We start from the raw sequence: 19,324 nt of genomic DNA, 5'->3' as shown, positions 1-19,324 counted from the left end.
TTGACTTTGCACTATAACTGTAACGACACTCTGGACTGAAAAGCACAAACTGAACAAATGATACAAGAATGATTACGAGTAAAGTATACGGCAAGAAACAGATCACATGAGGTGTAAAGTACAGGCATGTGACAAACAATTAGAACACACACAAAAGGAACGATGAGCCACAGGCGAATAACTGCCGATTGAAAGACGGATTATTACGTTTGATTCTCAAGGCTTCCATGATCTTAGTCTGAAATTATATAAACAAACAATTTTGTCACATGTCTGTGTCATTGCTGTAATTGGAATCTTGTGAGACTTAAGATGTTTAAGGGGCTACCAATTGCTTTGAAACTTCTTTTTTGGTCTTTCAAGGAGCGTAAATTACTGGCCTACTTCTCAAGCTGAATTTCGTTCTTGCATAAAATCGGATGCAGCTATGACTGCACCGCTGCACGTGATCCCACGCATCAGCCATAAGTTGCACAAAAGTTGGCGTCATGTCTGACGAAACCGTCATGTTATACTGCCGTCTAACGGACAATTCAAGAAAGGCAAAAATGCCAGTTGAATGAAAACTTAAAAATCAAAGTTGATGCTACTCACAGCCAGAAAAACGCAAAAGGCATGTTATGCTATTGAGTGTTCACCGTTGTGTAATACTCAAGTAGAACTCGTCATGTCTAATGTTATCTAAGAAACATGAAATAATAATGTCCGCCCATTAGCTCAGTGGTTATGCGCCGGACCTGAAGTCATGCGGCGCTGGTTCGGCTGTCGGTGTGCGCTTGAGCAACGCATTTCTCAGGATTGCTGAATCTATTTAAACTAAATGACTAGGGAACTGTGTTCCGAAAGCTTGTGTAATTCGATATTACCACAACTAATTCGCAGCATCAGGCTTAAACAGATCGTTAGAATCTACACTGTGAAGTAAGCAACGATCATGCTGTTAAAAGCGAAACTCAATCAATTGCTATTTAAATTAGTTTGTATCATCTGTGGATTCTTTTCTTGCTGCATGGACCAATCCAATAGATGTTTGCAGGTGCAACCCCTCTTGTTTCTTGTAACTCTTTTTTTTTTCTTGGGTAAAAAGCACTAATTTACAGCAATGCAACTATACGCGTCTCGAACCGCGCTACCACTGCTTATAGGGGTTATTTTTGTATTGTCTGCTTTCGGGGGTGGGCTTGAAAGAACAGCCTTTTGGCTTCAGAGTAAGTAGCCTACCGGATATCAATCAAAGCAAACCTTGGCCGTCATGCACATGCAACCACTCATTAAGATTACATAAAAACCATCTGATATATTCCCATTGCGTGATTTTTTCAAAAAGGCAACGTTTATACAAAAAAAATTATTTGATTTCGGTGACACAATCGATCTTTTCATAAACGCAACGTCGTCAGTTGAACAAACAACATAAAAATAAAAAACATTTTACAGCATTTGAATTTTCCGTTTCGCAATTTTGGATACAGCTTCAAAGATGTTGGAAGGTTCATTCTTGGCAAGCAAGGCTGATGGTAATCGCATTTAGTGTCCGTACAAGGCGCACCATGACACGAGTACTTCACGAACAAGAGTGGTTTATGAGAGCAGAAACGCACGTCCCTTATGTCACACCAGACAAAATAAGAAAGTTGATTACTAATGCCAGAAGAAGGATTTTGTGCAATAAGTGTTACTTGATGACAATAATGACCGAAAACAATTTCGAGAAATCAATACACAATAAAACTCAAAAAAGCGGGTGAATTTGCAAGGATAAAGCCTAGGGTGTTTCATTTTTTCACCATTTTTGAAATTCAAAATGCCTGGGGTCCCATCTGGTGGTATTTGGGGTAAAAAGTTTATACCTCAATTTTTTTTCAATTATGACGTCATATTGAGGTGGTCCACGAGGTTTGAAATTTTTGAGCCTCAAAATCTCAAAATTTGGCCATATCTCCGGAACCGCTCATCATAGATTGACAAAATTAGTATCAAAATGCGCAGAAGGGTCGGTTTTCTATACCTGATGTAGAGAATATTAAGGTCTATCTGCTTCAGAAAAAAAGTTATTTCAAAAAATCTGATTTTCAGTCTATTTTCTCCTGATGAACAGAGATCAGGTGATCAAGGTAACAAGTTTTTCTGTATTTTTCCATCTTGGAAGCTGCTATTGCGTGATAATAGTCCTTGTTCGTTTTGCAAGAGATGAAATGGTAATTTGAAGGTATTGCTATTATAATATTAATGTAACCGTTGAGGAAGAGGTATACTGCTCACCTGCTTTAGATTAGCCTAAGTATCATTATGGCATTAAAGTCAGATATTAGTAAGTCGATGCAAAACTTCAAGGAATTGGAGAGAAATGTGCTTCTCCTGAATCAGATAGTCAGTCACTATTTTTACTTAAGGAAGAAAGTAGCCGAAACTAATCCTAAGTTTTTTTAAGAAAATACCCCATTTCAAAGATTTAAATGATGAACTGCTGAAAGATGTAGTTGGCATATGGAACAAAGCTGGTCTTCCAGTGCTTAGCAAACAGAGAAACCTAGCACTTCTGGCATACAATCTGCCAAAGCATCGGCACTACTATGTTTGAAACAGAGAAAAAGAAATGAAGTACCGTAGTTAGATGTCTACATAGTAGCGAAAGCGACTCTGATGGTGACATGAATTGGGAAGATGATAAGGAATACGAGCCTCTGAAACCAGCTGTTTGGGGAAAAGTGTACAAGAAAGTACATTCTTTTTCCATAAATGATAGAAGTTGTGTACTTGCTGATCGTAGGATAACTGCGGTACGCCAGCAGTCAAATCTTATGAAGTCGGTTCTTGGAAAAGATCAAGTAGCTGCAATGCTGCATTACCTTCGACAGTATACCGCCAACGACGAAAAACGAGAGAAAAATCTCTGATGGAAAGTGAGAACCTTCTCAACTCAGCTTCTGCCATGCAGTTATATTATGATGGGCGCGTTGTCGATAAAATAGATCGATACGTTTTCTTAGGTCAACTTGTTGATGATAATAATGGTTAAATGGTATGGTAATGGTATAAAACACGAAAGTGTGATTGCTGTTAAATCTTTTCCCAAAAGTGTGTCGGTCACTGCAGAACTGATTTTTGGCACCATCATCCAGTAGGCTTGCAGAGTTCACCTATTTCAAGAATATTCAGTCATGGCTGATACGACTGCTCTCAACACAGGAAAAAAGTCCGGAGTCAATACTCGACTGGTCAATTATTTTAATGATGAAGTTGGTCATGATATTCATACCCTTTAATGCATGTTCCACATGAACGAAATATATCTTTCCCATGTCATTTCTTTTGTGGACGGCGACAAGAAGGGTCCCGGAGCAATGCAAGATGGGGCTTTGCTTAACCAGATAGCAAGACTAGACAAGCCCAGTACTGAAACCTTAACACCAACTATTATTACGCAATAACAGCTTCCAAGAGTGGAAAAATACAGAAAAACTTTTATCTTGATCACCTGATCTCTGTTCATCAGAAGAAAATAGACTGAAAATCAGATTTTTTGAAATAACTTTTTTTCTGAAGCAGATAGACCTTAATATTCTCTACAACAGGTATAGAAAACCGACCCTTCTGCGCATTTTGATACCGTACTAATTTTGTCGATCTATGATGAGCGGTTCCGGAGATATGGCCAAATTTCGAGATTTTGAGGCTCAAAAATTTCAAACCTCGTGGACCACCTCAATATGACGTCATAATTGAAAAAAAATTGGGGTGTAAACTTTTTTCCCCAAATACCACCAGATGGGACCCCAGGCATTTTGAATTTCAAAAATGGTGAAAAAATGAAACACCCTAATAAAGCCGTTATGTTGACGTTAAATGTGCATCCGCTTGTGGCAACTTGCAGTCACATTTCATAAAGTTGAAACACTTGTGCATGGCCAGTGTCGGCATATATGGCAGCGAATAACACCCGATCGCTTTGATGACATAAATACGCTTGGACGAAGCTGGCAAGTGTGCGGAAAAACAAAATTGCGCGAAAGCAACAACTATACCGAATTACGTCAAGATGCCATGAAGTCACATGTGATCAATTATGGAAAATCTGCATGAAGTGAAAACCTGCAACTTTTTCTGTTCAATTAAATACGTAAAAAAACACATTTTTTTGCGGAGAACAGTTATGTGGAAATTAGATCACAAGCAAAAAGCTACAAGTTCAAAATGTGTAAAATCGTGATTTTTAAAGAAAAAGCAAAAAAAAAACGATGAAGCGAAAGAAAAAATTTACAAAAAGATATAAGCCAGTCAAGAATAAGTCATTCATGAAACTGAGCACCATGGCTTCCTCTAGTCGTCCACGGTAGCACTTGGATTGAATCAACGTAATCCTTATTAACGTTTTTTTGTTCTTCTAAAATCAAAGGCTTTCCAATTTAGTGAAAATACACTTCATAGATCATTCCACAACCTCGTTAATATTGCAATGATTTCTTCGCCGCTATGACTGTATTCTTCAACAACATAGCAACCGTCATGGGGCCTACTCCACCAGGCACAGGGGTGATATGGCCAGCTACTTTCTTTACTTCTGCAACACGCAAAAAGTTACATTGAAATATTTTATACAGTACAGTAGTTGTTTCTTTTCATGTAACTGCAGATAGGACGCCACTGTTTCGACATAATAGGTCTCAGTGTGCTAAATCGTACACATGGTAGGTAGGCTACGCCTTATTACTATATAAGTAATGCAGCGTGGGATTTTTCCATTAGTGGTACGCAAGGAACCACATTTGGATACTTTCACCGGATTCACCCATTTTGCCAAAGTGCTCAAACTACCAAATATATATATATATTAGGGTGTTTCATTTTTTCACCATTTTTGAAATTCACAATGCCTGGGGTCCCATCTGGTGGTATTTGGGGTAAAAAGTTTATACCCCAAATTTTTTTCAATTATGATGTCATATTGAGGTGGTCCACAAGGTTTGAAATTTTTGGGCCTCAAAATCTCGAAATTTGGCCGTATCTCCGGAACCGCTCATCATAGATCGACAAAATTAGTTTCAAAATGCGCAGAAGGGTCGGTTTCCTATACCTGATGTAGAGAATATTAAAGTCCATCTGCTTCAGAAAAAAAGTTATTTCAAAAAATCTGATTTTTGGTTTATTTTTTCCTGATGAACAGAGATCAGGTGATCAAGATAAGAAGTTTTTCTGTATTTTTTTTTATCTTGGAAGCTGCTATTGCGCATTATATAGTTCTTGTTCGTTTTGCAAGAGATGAAATGGTAATTTGAAGGTATTACTATTATAATATTAATGTAACCGTTGAGGAAGAGGTATGCTGCTCACCTGCTTTAGATTAAGTGTCATTATGGCATTAAGGTCAGATAAGTCGATGCAAAACTTCAAGGAATTGGAGAGAAATGTGCTTCCCCTGAATTCAGATATGTCAGTCACTATTTTTACTTGAGGAAGAAAGTAGCCGAAACTAATCCTAAGTTTTTGAAGAAAATACCCCATTTCAAAGATTCGAAAGATGAACTGCTGAAAGATGTAGTTGGCATATGGAACAAAGCTGGTCTTCCAGTATTAGCAAACAGAGAAACCTAGCACTTCTGGCATACAATCTGCCAAAGCATCGGCACTACTATGTTTGAAACAGAGAAAAAGAAATGAAGTAGTTAGATGTCTACACAGTAGCGAAAGCGACTCTGATGGTGATATGAATTGGAAAGATGATAAGGAATACGAGCCTCTGAAACCAGCTGTTGGGGAAAAGTGTACAAGAAAGTATACATTCTTTTTCCATAAATGATAGAAGTTGTGTACTTGCTGATCGTAGGATGACTTCGGCACGCCAGCAGTCAGATCTTATGAGGTCAGTTCTTGGAAAAGATCAAGTAGCTGCAATGCTGCATCATCTTCGACAGTATACTGCCAACGACAAAAAACGAAAGAAAAATCTCTGATGGAAAGTGAGAACCTTCTCAACTCAGCTTCTGCCATGCATTTGTGTTACGATGGGCGCGTTGTCGATAAAATAGATCAATACGTTTTCTTGGGCCAACTTGTTGATGATAATGGCATGAAGCACGAAAGTGTGCTTGCTGTTAAATGTTTTCCCAAAAGTGTGTCGGTCACTGCAGAACTGATTTTTGTCACCATCATCCAGTAGGCTTGCAGAGTTCATCTATCCCAAGTATATTCAGTCATGGCTGATACGACTGCTCTCAACACAGGAAAAAAGTCCGGAGTCAATACTCCACTGGTCAATTATTTTAATGATGAAGTTGGTCATGATATTCATACCCTTTAACGCATGTTCCACATTAACGAAATATATCTTTCCCATGTCATTTCTTTTGTGGACGGCGCCAAGAAGAGTCCCGGAGCAATGCAAGATGGGGCTTTGCTTAACCAGATAGCAAGACTAGACAAGCCCAGTACTGAAACCTTAACACCAACTATTATTACGCAATAACAGCTTCCAAGAGTAGAAAAATACAGAAAAACTTTTATGTTGATCACCTGATCTCTGTTCATCAGGAGAAAATAGACTGAAAATCAGATTTTTTGAAATACCTTTTTTTCTGAAGCAGATAGACTTTAATATTCTCTACATCAGGTATAGGAAACCGACCCTTCTGCGCATTTTGAAACTAATTTTGTCGATTTATGATGAGCGGTTCCGGAGATACGGCCAAATTTCGAGATTTTGAGGCCCAAAAATTTCAAACCTCGTGGACCACCTCAATATGACGTCATAATTGAAAAAAATTTGGGGTGTAAAGTTTTTTCCCCAAATACCACCAGATGGGACCCCAGGCATTTTGAATTTCAAAAATGGTGAAAAAATGAAACACCCTAATATATATATACATGTATTTTTTTCTTATAAAACATTTAAAGGCATTGACAACTTCTCAACTGAGGTTAATCAAAACTTAACATATATCATACACCGAAGCATCAACTGACAAGAGTTCTTGTAAATTAATTTCAAGGCCAGGCCACAAAAACTTTACAAAATGTATTTTCATACAATAGCCAAGTAGTTCCACTTACCTAAGGCAAGGGATAATTTTAAACTAGATAATACTTTATTACACAAAATCTAAAATCTATACATATACAAACTTAAAATCTGTCACGTGTGCAGGTAGCCTGTCATCTGGAGTGGAGCCTACGAATGTAGAAATGCTCTGCAAAACTTGTGCGTTGAAAAACAAAGCTCGATGGCGATGACATAGCAATTAAATCCGATTTTTTGCAAAATAATTCAACATTTCACTTCACAAACCGTCAAAGTCAACGTCCCCGACCATCTTAAATTTGTTTGTTTTTTCATCTTTCACCCGATTGATACCAACGTCAATCACGCAAGCACCTTCTTTGATCATGTCTGCCGTTATCAGCTTTGGAATGCCTGAACAGTGAACAGTGTTAAGCAATGATTCAAAGATTGAGTCGGGACTTCAACTGCTTTCTCAACAAGCATTATACACTATACAGTACACCAACTTAAAAAATGACTAAACAACATAAATTCAGAAAATAAAAGTTCAGTTGGGCATGTTACTTTTTTAATTTGCTGCCGTAAATTGTCGCTGTATTTTTGCGTACACTTTTAGTTAAGCGTCTTGTAAAAACCGGGACATCTTAAAACCAACGTCGGTATTGAAAACAAGATTGTTACCTGCAGCGGCAATGACGATGTCCGCAGTCTGTGCAAACATCTTCAATTGGTCTCGAGGGGTGTAGCGGTGAGTTTGGGTGACAGTCGCATCCCCTGGATGGCATTGTTATTAAGAAGAAGATTGTTATGAAAAACGTCAGATGCAAAATCGCAAGTTGTAAGGTATCGATGATTTATCTTACTGTGGTTCAGTTACTGCAAGCAGACGTAACTGAAGAGAATTTACAATCAAATTCAGTAAACTTTTAATCAAGCGTTTACAGAAACATTCAAAATAGGAAAAACGTAACCCATTTAAACAAAAATGGCGCCAAAACTGTATGGAAGAACTTTTTTTCCTGTTCGCACCTCCTGGTCTTTCATGCCTGTGGTCAGTATGAAGCAACATCGCCATTGGCATGCCGACGTTCTTTGATCTTCCGCATACAACGGCAGTCTTCGCAAACGTGTCAATACCTGCCAAGCATTCAATCAATCAGAAAAGCGATTCTTGTTTGTTGCACACAAAATACAAAGATTCATGTAAAATCAAATCGTAAACCACTTGTAAAAGCGTGGGATGAAAAGATGACAAAAATAATAACAAGAGACATCAAAATCAGTCATTTTACATTCAACGTAAAAGTGAATTGAATTAATGTAAAAATGACGGCTTTTGTTGTCTGGGAAGCACAGAATACCTGATCGCTTAATCATCTCCCACACACCAGCCGATGTGGCCGGCAGAAGACATTGCTGGTCCAAGGATAATCTTCCGACATTTTGGATATGAAATCCATCAACGTCCTTTTCTGGAGCAACTGCATTACATACTTTCCTTTCGTCTGAAAACAGAAAATTGTTCCAATTTTATCAATAGCATGACGTATAAAATAAGCACATGTATTTCATTTTTGTTAGGTAAGCTTTTATCAGTCTCCCTCAAGTAACTACAAGCTGATTTCAAAAATGCTATCAGCTGTTTTTGGTGGAGTTTTGGTTCGTAATAGAACTTGGACAACGGACATGGTGGAAGAAATGGAAAAAAAGAAACTGCATGAAGCGGTTTGTCCATCAGATGTGAGTGCAGCAAGGATGATAGAAGCCAGTAAAGAGCTGGGGATTGAGGTGATGTTGCAATTTTGCCAAAACGTATTGGATGGTGATTGGTGAGGGAAGGCCACAGCGTTGAAAACAAAGCATCGTTATGCAAATGTTCAAGGAACAGGCGATGTGAGAAATATAAAGAAGTAAAATTTCTAGATCAAACAATGAAAATTGCGAAACAGCTATTAGAAAAAAGGTTGACAATGGTGGTGGAATAGAATGAAATGGATGTAGTTAGATTCAAGCCGGAAATAGGCACAATGAACGCTCTGTACAATACATTCTGAAAAAGAAACGGGATAATATGAAGAAAAGCAAATAAACTGAACATGTGCTTTGCGGACTTTCATGAAAGCTTTTCAAAGAGTTCCAAGAAAAATGAGTAGGCAATGAGGAAAAGTATACCGGAGGGCGGAGGTACTACTGAGAGCGGTGATGTTGATGGATGAGGGTGCAAGAACAAACGTGAGCGTTGAATCAGATGAGTTTGTTGTGAAAGTTGGGTGTAGCGACCGTGAACTTTCTCTGACGTCAACCATTCTTGTTTAGCTAGAATTCTGGTAATCTGTGCAACACCGTAGGCGTGAAGCGCACTCTCGCGTCTTGCAATGGAATTCAAAGCACTGGATTTTTAAGAATGCTTAACCGCACACTTGCAATTGCATCACACATACGGACTAAGTAGTTTTGCGGTCTCCTTACATTATGTGTTCGTGAATAGTAATTGCATTGCTCCCAGAAATACATTTCCAATCAAAACTGGGGTTTCTTTTCAAGTGGCTCCAATTATGGTATTTGACTAACAAACTAAACAAAAAAAGTCACTTCAGACTTCATATTTCAGTAATGTAGTGCAGCATAGCGTTGTTATTAGTAGTTTCTGGCTTCGGGGCTGTTAGTCTTTAGTTTTGTTTTCTGGTCTAGTTGTTGGATTCCGTTATGCTTGCTGTGGTAGTGTGATACACCTTCGTTCCCATACCTGGATTTAGAATAAATGCAACACTGACGACCATCGCGTCTTGATCACCTTTCGCCACCATCTTGGGCAGCGGTGTTGTCGCCTTAACGACGGCTGTGTATGAGCGGGCGTCTCATCAGGCAGTACGCCACGTCCGCTTCGTTGGGGTACATCAAGGATCGGTACTGTCATACTGAAAAACTTTATAGCGGACCAAACTAACTAACAAAATGTTGAAAATAACGGGAACAAGTCTTTTAGGCGCTGACAATTAGGCGCTGGTCTAATAGGCGCGCACACTGTGGCGTCTGGATATTTAGGTGCGGAGCACTGTGGCGCCCGGTCATTTAGGTGCTATTCCTAGTAAAGTCTGTAGATCGTAACAGCTTGCCAGAAAATTATATCATGGCTTCCGTGAGTGAAGCTGCTTAAACCGGCAATGCTTTTCACACAAAATGTTATATTGAACAGAAAAATATATTGTTTGATTTATTATTGTTTTATTTGTTGTTAGTCCAGGTTTGCGTTGGTGAAAGCTTTATCAATAAATTATTTAAACTTCCGAACATTATTGGAGGTAATCCTACGTTGTAAATCAGGGCAGATCCATAGTCTTTGTCTGTCCTTTTTTGGCTACGGTAATAATATAATATTTTGTGTGAAAATCATTGCCGGTTTAAGCAGCTTCACTCACGGAAGCCATGACATATTTTACTGTTCAATATAACATTTTGTGTGAAAAGAATTCTCGGTTTAAGCACCTTCACCTATATATTTTTTCTGTTGAATATAATATTTTGTGTGAAAAAGCATTGCCGGTTTAAGCAACTTCACTCACTGAAGCCATGACCAACAACGCACACGCATTAACAAAACAATATATTTTTCTGTTCAATACAATATTTTGTGTGAAAAGCATTGCCCTACGCCCCTACCTGCCAAGCTGATACAATCTGTAGACTTTACTAGAAATAGCACCTAAATGACCGGGCGCCACAGTGCTCTGCACCTAAATATCCAGACGCCACAGTGTGCGCGCCTATTAGACCAGCGCCTAATTGTCAGCGCCTAAAAGACGTGGACCCAAAATAACTTACTTATGTGATCAGGGACAGGCAATTGCACCAACAGACCACTGACATCATCATTTTTATTTAGTTGATCCACCAACTCCAGCAGTTCTGATTCTGATATATCACTTGGTTTTATAATGACTTCACTTGTGATGCCTGCATAAGCACAATGTATTATTAAAATTTGGTAAATATGAATTACTGACAGTTTAAATCTATACGTGTCGTATACCTGAATATATATACATCAAATAATCGCTTGTAATTAATTTTTACAGTTTTTAAACTTTCGAAATGAAGCACACAAGCTAATAAAATGCCGAACTCTCATACACACGCAAAACCATTTTGTTTACGTAAAACTATTCATCAGACATGACATTGCAACACACTATGCCAGTTTAATGGTTAAGAATCCTCTTACCAAGTTATATCAAGCAATAAGTTTAATTGAAACAAAAAAAAGAAAATAACATGATTGTGATATGCAGAGTTTCATTATATAGACATCATATTTGGAAAAAAAGTTGAATTCAGTTTATTTTTTCTGCTGGCAAATAAATAAAAATATACACATCACAATAAACAAAAATAATTCGCACAGCAAGGATGGCAGCGAAAGACCAAAAGGTCACCATTGAAGTCAGCTGCCACCCCTAGAGAAAAAAAAATTGAATTGGTGTTCAGTTCTACGTCAATGGTGCAAAAAATCTACTGCACAAGTATGCAAACTGCCAGGATTAAGCTTCCAAAGAGGCTTTCTCAGTAATCTCAGTGAATAAACAGAGATGTCCACCATCTAAAGATGTTAAATTGAAGTAAATTTCCTTTTAGCAAAATAACTTTTCATTTATTCTCAGCTGTGTTCATGTATGATGAACAAAAACGTACCAACTTTCTGACAAGCTTTCGCCTTGTTTTTTACATAAGTAGCACTGGCTGGATTTTCACCAACTAACACAACCGTCAAATGTGGTGCTTTGTGTCCCTGAGAAATCCAATCGTCTACTTCCTGCTTCACTTCACTTTGAATGTCTTTAGCCATTTCAGCTCCATTGATGATTTGTGCATCGTTTCTACATTATAAACAATATTAAATATTAAACCACACTACAAATTACTTTACTAATGCTTGCTTTTACTTTACTAATGCTTTACTTTACCTTGCAATACGAGGAGCAAGAGACGTTAAATCGTATAAAATAGATAGGCTAGCATAGCAAAACATACGTATATAACTATTTATACTTCAATTTTAATTAGAACCTTTTGATGATCTCCCTTTTAGGGTGAAACAGGCTGTAGAGGTTTTAGAGAATAGTAACTATAGCCTATTTGATGTAATTATTTATAATATTATAATATCAAACAGTGATGGGATGGCGCAGTGGATAAGGCATTGGTTTTTCAACAATACCAACCTGGTTCGATACCCTGCTTAAACTGGTTGTTGTAATCATTGCTCACCTCTAGCTACGGTGTAATTGAGTGGGCAATGGGCAGTGATGTACACGCATACAAAAAATATTGACGTCGTCAGCGTTAACGCAAACGTTTGAAAAACCATACGCCGTATGCATCAACGCAACTTGAAAAAAAAGTTGGCGGCGTCAGCGCATACACTAGCGTAAACTCATTTTGTTTGCTAGCTGTGCCAAACATTTACACGATATAAATCACTTGAAACAAACAAGTTTTATTTTGAATTTCCACGAAAAAACACAAGCATCTGAAACTGTTCATCTGACATTTTGCTGTGTTTTGGTTCCAATATGTCTTTGCCCATTGAAAACATTCTTTCAACTGCAGCGCTGGAAGGTATATTGGCGTGTTGTAGCAAAAAAAAAACATTTAAAAGTATGCGTTGACGCTGGAAGACGTTGACGTTGACACTGGAAGGTATATTGGCGTGTTGTAGCAAAAAAAAAACATTTAAAAGTATGCGTTGACGTTATGCGCTAAAAAACCATGAAAACTTTACGGCGTAGCCTCAAACGCAAACTATCCAAAAAAATGTGGCCACAAGCGTTAGCATAAACAAAAAGTCTACGCCGCAAGTCTGCGGCATAGAATTTGCGGCGTATACGTACATCTCTGGCAATGGGTACGACTGAAGGAAAGGCAGCCGAAACAAAATATCTGCACCACTTACATTAGTGCTGAAGGTTAAGAAATATTGAACTTAAAGCTTAATTCAGGAAGTTTAGCATAGCTCCTGCGAGCTTTCTCTGACATTACTCACTCTGACTTTGCTTTAGAATTTTGAAATCTATGTAATCCATGCAACCCGTAGGCTTTCAGTGCACTCTTGCGTTTCGTAATGGAATGCAAAGCACTTGATTTTCCAGCATGCCTAGCCACATCTTGGCGATTTCCTCACACATACATAGTTTTGCAGTTTTGTTACATTGTACATTTGTGTAGGCTATATAGTAATTACCACGCTCCCAGCAGTACATTTTCCAATCAAAACTGGGGCTCCTTCTTAAGTAGTTGCAACCATGACTCTCACTTCAGTAATGTAGTACAGTGTAGCATGGTTGAGATGGTTAATTTCTAATTTCGAGGCTGTCAGCCTTTAGTTCTGGTGTTTTCGGTTCAATGTTCTGGTTTTCGTTTTACTTGACATCATGCTTGCTGTGTAATATCTTTGCCTCCACACTTGGATTTAGAATAAATCAGTACGTGTAGCACTGAAGACTGTTGTGTTCTGGTGCCATTCCTTGCTGCCATTGTGCCCAGGGGTGTTGTCATTGTGATGACAGCTGTGTATGAGCGGGAGTCTCAATATGCAATGTGCCACGTCCGCCACATTTCGCATGCTTGTAAATATGGAGGTATTAATTTACTGATCAAGGACTGAGTGTAAGTTTCTACTTATTAGTGAAGTAGGTACCATATTACCTGTAAGTCATGTCATATTCTAAAGATTACTGTTCAATGACACCTTTAAAGCACGCATCTCAAGCACAAAAGAGTTGAACCACTGTTGAACCACAAAAGAGTTGAATCACAACAAAAATACATCTCCTCAATATCAAAGCCGGATGTTAATCTGCTAACCAGCGTTTCTTAACCTTTTCTGACTCTAGCACCCCTGTAAACATGCCTGAACAGTCTAGCACCCCCTAATTATCGTTGACATACGACTACTACAGTGTCGACCAAAAGTTTAGTAGGCTAGAGGCTGCAAATTTTGACATGCCTTCAGATTGCTGGCGATATATTTTGTAATGAAGTCTCTTGTAGTTTAACAAACTGTGCAGTTGTTTTAACGAAGTTGATTTAGGATTTGGTATTTGACTTTCATTCACCAACAGAAATTCAATTATAACCATAGAATCAACTCTCAACAACAGCACAGTTTGTTAGGCGACAAAAAATACAAAACATACCGCCAGTGATCAAAAAGCATGTCAAAATTTCGGCACCGTCTTTAAACTTTGGCCTGCACCTTTGAAAGGAAAGCGATGTACAAATTGATCATTTTGTTTCTTCTTCAAAACTACTGTCGTCATTGACTCATTGGTGATAAAAGAAATAGGAAAACCCAAGAATAGTGAAAAAACATGGAAAAACTTAAGCATACTTATTACTTAAGTTACCCAGTTGGGTAACTAGTTACACATGTGGCCTATCAATGCAATTTCTGTTGTTGCTGATGTGTGATCAATTTCTTTATTCGAGGCTTCTTGTTGGTCAAAGCCACTCTCATACCGTGGAGCAACCCACGTTGAAGGCGGTTCCGACCAATTGTTTTGATTTGGAGCATGGTGGAGAACGCCTTTTCACACAGGTAGGTACCGTAGTCGGAAATGGAACGATCAATTCCAATGCTGCTCGTGCCAATGCAGGATATGCTGTCAACTGATCACACCAGAAATCAGCAAGCGGAAGTTGACGAAATTTTGTCCGACAACTCTGATTCATCTGCATGTCAATCAGCTTCTTCTTTAGTTCATTATCATCACTCATGTCTGCCAAGAAGGGCTGCTGTATCCACTGTGGATATGAGTGATTTGTGGGAATGTATTTTGACATGGTGGTTTCTGGAAGCAAGAGGTGAGCAACAATATTACAACAAAGCACCCACCTTGTAAGTTTGCACAAACTATTCAGGATCAATTTGCGTACTTGACTGGAAGATGACTACAATAACAGCAAATCATGTAGGCTATTTCGAAACAGCAATCATTGATATGACAACTGCTGATACTGGCAGTAAGACGAAAAATGCAGAAAAGTAAAATGGCATTTTTTTGATATTATACCGGTACTGCATGCATTTAGCACCCCTACAATCTTTTCCAGCACCCCCGGTTAAGAAACGCTGCGCTAAGCTATAAAGAGGAAATTCAGTTTCTTGAAAAGTCCAAGTAAAGTTTAGAAGGCAAATATATGGTAGGGTGTTGTAGCTTTATGAAAAAACTGCTAAGCATTCAATTTTGCGTGACACAGATAAAACGATAATCACATACTATAAGCTATTCAATTTTTCCGAGGCTTAATGTGTTACGTCAATTTTCTGATTATGTTCTAGTGTGGATTTTAAAAGTCTTATGCGATTAGCCTATACCTGTATCGTGTTGCTCAAAACATTATTTTATCATTATTATTTCACAACTTACGTACCTGATGGAAGAAACTGAAAAGTGATGCTGTGGAGTGACCAACCTAGACTTTATCATCTGACGAGATGATTGAAGGCTGCGGCAAAACGAAAGTAGTCTTCCAGCCATTGTAAGAGAGAAGTACCAATAAATCTTTCAGTGGCTAAAACTGCAATTAACTTAGTGCAACCAAGCAGTAATTGAAATCAGTCTATGAAAAAGTAATAGCTGATTCAATCAAAAAAAATCCCATAAGCCAGAGGCAAGGTGAATTGTGAATGCAAGCCTGGACAATATTTTGCAGACAATTCGACTTTTATACATAGTTCATAAGCATTAAAATTTCGGCCAATTTACAAAGTTAGAAACAGGAACATGTTTAGAGACCAACGGGGATTTAGGCACTATTGTATCTTTTTTAATTAATACCCAATTATTCACTCAAAAAATGTAAGCCAACCAAGCTGGTTTTCAAAAACGACAAAAAGTTCCCATCTGTCAAACCATTTTACCTGACAATTTTGACAAATGAAGTAAAAAAAAACTACCAGATTTCTCGAATTCGGCAAAAAAAGTGTTTTGCACCAAGCTCTCAACACAAACTGTCAATCAAACAGCAATCCTAGTTGTGCAATGAAGCGTGATAAACAGATTAGGGGCTGTTTCTATTTCTGATCATCCCGACAAAAACAATCCTTGTTTAGTGTTTACATACATCATGAACATTTTTCATGGTTTTATTGAGCTGGACTGCCATTCAATTAGGGCCGTAGCCCAACTTCGTCAGCTGGAGCCCCGATGCAACTATGAGGCCTTCGCTTTTTCTGTGCATACTGGAACGTAGAAATGACGTATGTAGCCTCAAGCTCTCTTTGGCTACACACCACGAAACACCGGTTTCTATCAATGTCTATTCTTGCTAAAATTGGCTGCCGACAAACATTAATTGCTAACATAGCCTACACCTTGTTTTGCTACCCAGTAAAGTTGGCATGGGAGTCCAGTAATAGGCCAGCCTGATCACGCTTTTTTACTTCTATTGCGACAATATGTGGAGTACGAAAAATAACCTATCAGCAAAAAATTAAAAATACCAAAAAAGAGGACATTTAAGCATTTTCGAGTGTGATCGGAGGACAGTCTTTTTTTTAGAGAATGAAATGACATGACAATTTTAGAAAATGACATTCTAAAAGAGGCCATATGGTAGCCCCAGTGGTGGCTCGTGCCATGGAGCTGCAGCCCCACCTGAAAGAAAGAGAAGAGGGAAAATATGCTTTCTTTTGTGTTTGTCTGACCCGGTTACTTTTTTACTTAAGAATTGCGGGTCAAAAATTAAAATAATATTTAAAAGTTTTATTTGGCAACATCGATTTTTGGCAAACTTTTTTGGAAAAACCTAGAACATCACACAACTAAGGCGAATAAGAAAATTGAATTGAGTCTTATCTTTGTCATGAGTTACCAAGGGGGGAGGGGGGACTTATATACCAGTCTCAGGTATACAAGTCCCCCCCACCCCCCTTGGTAACTCATGACAAAGACAGGACTCAATTCAATTTTCCCTTTCGCCTTAGTTGTGTGATGTTCTAGACCAGGGGTTCCCAAACTGGGGGTACATGTACCCCCAGGGGTACATTTCGACTTTTCAAGGGGTACACTAGATTAAGTATAAGGATATTCTTTCCATAACTTCTAATCTGTCTTAAAATATTTATTATCACCTGATGATGTTAATAATTTGAAGACCTGAGATTAAGAACTCCTTAGTAGGCTAAGTTACATTTTCACCCAGTAGGCTAAAAGCTTTAACTACAACTACAGTAACTACCAAAAGATTGCGGAACCTGCTATTCATGCAATGTTGTTGTTTCCATCAATATGGTTGTGTGCATAGGCGTAGCCAGGGGGGGGGGCGAAAGGGGCCATGGCCCCTCCCCAAATTTTCAAAGTTTGGATTCCGAAGTTGAACCCTTTGTTGAAAATATAATATAATTTGTATAAATTTATATTGTTTTTCAAGACATCTGGCTATTAACACCCTCCAGGACTTGTTTTAGACACACAGAAATACACCAATGAGTTTTGCAAATCGCAAATCGCGCAAAGTTTACGCGATTTACGCTTCTTTTAACTAATCTGTGAAAGCAACTTCAGGATCGCTTACTCTGTTGGTTTTTTTTGTAGTTTTTGTGTAGCTAAGTTTTTTTGTGTTCTCTAATTTTAGCCGCAATTTTTGCCCGTTTGAGTGTAGGCCTAACAGCTACCTTTAATAAGTTAATAGCTGTTTATCTGTCTATAAATTTCATACAAATATTCTCTAAAAGTGTTTCCAGAAAGCGCTATAATCCGTTATTTGAGTGTAATTTTGCAAAAATTTTCCGGGGGAGCATGCCCCCGGACCCCCCTAGTATACGCGTGCCTTCGACACGCTCTAACCCCCCATCAGCTTTATTGCTTCTCTTTCTTAACCCACCAGGAAACAGATGCAGATGTCTTAAATTAAACACTTTGTCGTTCTCTTCAATTCATCAAATATTTGACCCCCCCCCCAATTGTTTTTCTGACTACGCCACTGCAACGAGTCAACATTTTCAGTGCTGCTTGGAATCAAATAAAAAAAACAGATCACAGCTCAAAACACCTGAACATGATCTTCGTTGTGCTGTTGCTAATGTTTCACCTCGTATTAATGAGCTTGTGGCTAAAAAGCAGGCTCATCCATCACATTAGCTAGGATTGCTGGGCTTATTCAGCCGATATATTGTTTGTTTGATTGTAGTGTTTGTTTAACCTTGGATTACATTGTTATGAATAACTTTGTGTGCTTTGATTGGTACAAAATATCATGTATGCAGTCAGGCCTGGATTAACCATTGTGCTAGGGTGTGCTAAAGCACAGGGGCCCCGCAGACAGAGGGCCCCACTTTTTCTAAAAATGAAATAAATAAACTAACAAATTTTTCCTGAAATTTTAATTGATCTTCATGCATCAAAAGAATAGATTTTACAGAGGGTCGTGAATTTAGCGAAAGATCTTCTTACTGATGTTGATCTCTGTCTTGTTGATGAACTTTTGAATTTCTACCTGTAGGGGAAGGGAAGGTAATTTGATACGGAAAGTAATTTGATACACCCCCCTCACAGAAATGTACAGAAAATAATAGTCAAAAATATTGTCATTAGGTGGAAGATCTGTGAAAATAATGCCTACAAAAATTGCACCATGCAGCTAACTCGTGCTTTTATGGCATAAAATTGTAAAGGTATGTTTTTTGAGTATTTTCGTAAAAATTTTAACTCATGATTAATTTCGTCTGGAAAATTAAAGAAAAGTTCCTGAAAAATGAAACCAAACTCATTTGACAGTTCATTGATAAGGCTTCAAGGGCATGTCAGGTTTTTTCTGCAATGTGCATCCAAGCATACAAAAATCAGAATTTTATATCTTTTTTTGAAAAAGGTAAATTGATACATGTAGAGAGGGTAAATTGATACAGTATATTAAATTCTTTTTGTGAGTGTAATAAATGTTGTCATTGATCTAGTTGATTTAAAGAAGTTATTCTTTATTAACAAGACCTGCTGCTTTGGGAAACAAATATTATATAAGCTTTCGTAGGCCTACACGCTATCTGCTGTCTAAAAATGAGAAAAGTGCAAAGCACCCCCTTGAATAAGAACTCCAGCCAATCATCCTCCCCATGTCCATCACGCTGCAGAAGCTTCGCCGCACACATGGGCCTCAACAGTCATCCTTGCACCCAAGCAAGCCAACCACATAATAAATTTTCATTTATTGCTTTGCTGTCAAAGGGGATTTCTGTATTAGTTTTACTGTATCAAATTACCTTCCAGGTGTATCAATTTACCTTCCGTGGAAGGTAAATTGATACATTTGAGTGACGTTTTTAAAATT

The 19,324-nt window shown here is 38.2% G+C and overlaps 1 protein-coding gene across 1 annotated transcript; it reads right to left on the bottom strand.

The window, feature by feature from the left end:
* Positions 1 to 932: 932 nt before the first annotated feature.
* LOC145786375 (bifunctional methylenetetrahydrofolate dehydrogenase/cyclohydrolase, mitochondrial-like) lies at positions 933 to 15,609 on the bottom strand. The gene is made up of 9 exons (XM_082598020.1): positions 15,428 to 15,609; positions 11,687 to 11,871; positions 10,820 to 10,951; positions 8,359 to 8,502; positions 8,027 to 8,134; positions 7,679 to 7,771; positions 7,283 to 7,408; positions 3,830 to 4,561; positions 933 to 1,765 (listed from the first exon to the last, which is right to left on the bottom strand). The coding sequence occupies exons 1-8, from the start codon at positions 15,532 to 15,534 to the stop codon at positions 4,446 to 4,448; spliced, it is 1,011 nt and encodes a 336-aa protein (XP_082454146.1). The 5' UTR covers positions 15,535 to 15,609; the 3' UTR covers positions 933 to 1,765; positions 3,830 to 4,445.
* Positions 15,610 to 19,324: the final 3,715 nt, after the last annotated feature.

The sequence above is a fragment of the Aplidium turbinatum genome, chromosome 17 (assembly GCF_918807975.1).
Source record: "Aplidium turbinatum chromosome 17, kaAplTurb1.1, whole genome shotgun sequence".
In the NCBI taxonomy this organism is placed as follows: domain Eukaryota; kingdom Metazoa; phylum Chordata; class Ascidiacea; order Aplousobranchia; family Polyclinidae; genus Aplidium; species Aplidium turbinatum.
The sequence above is the reverse complement of the archived record's forward strand: the minus strand, read 5'-3'. Positions and strand labels throughout refer to the sequence as shown.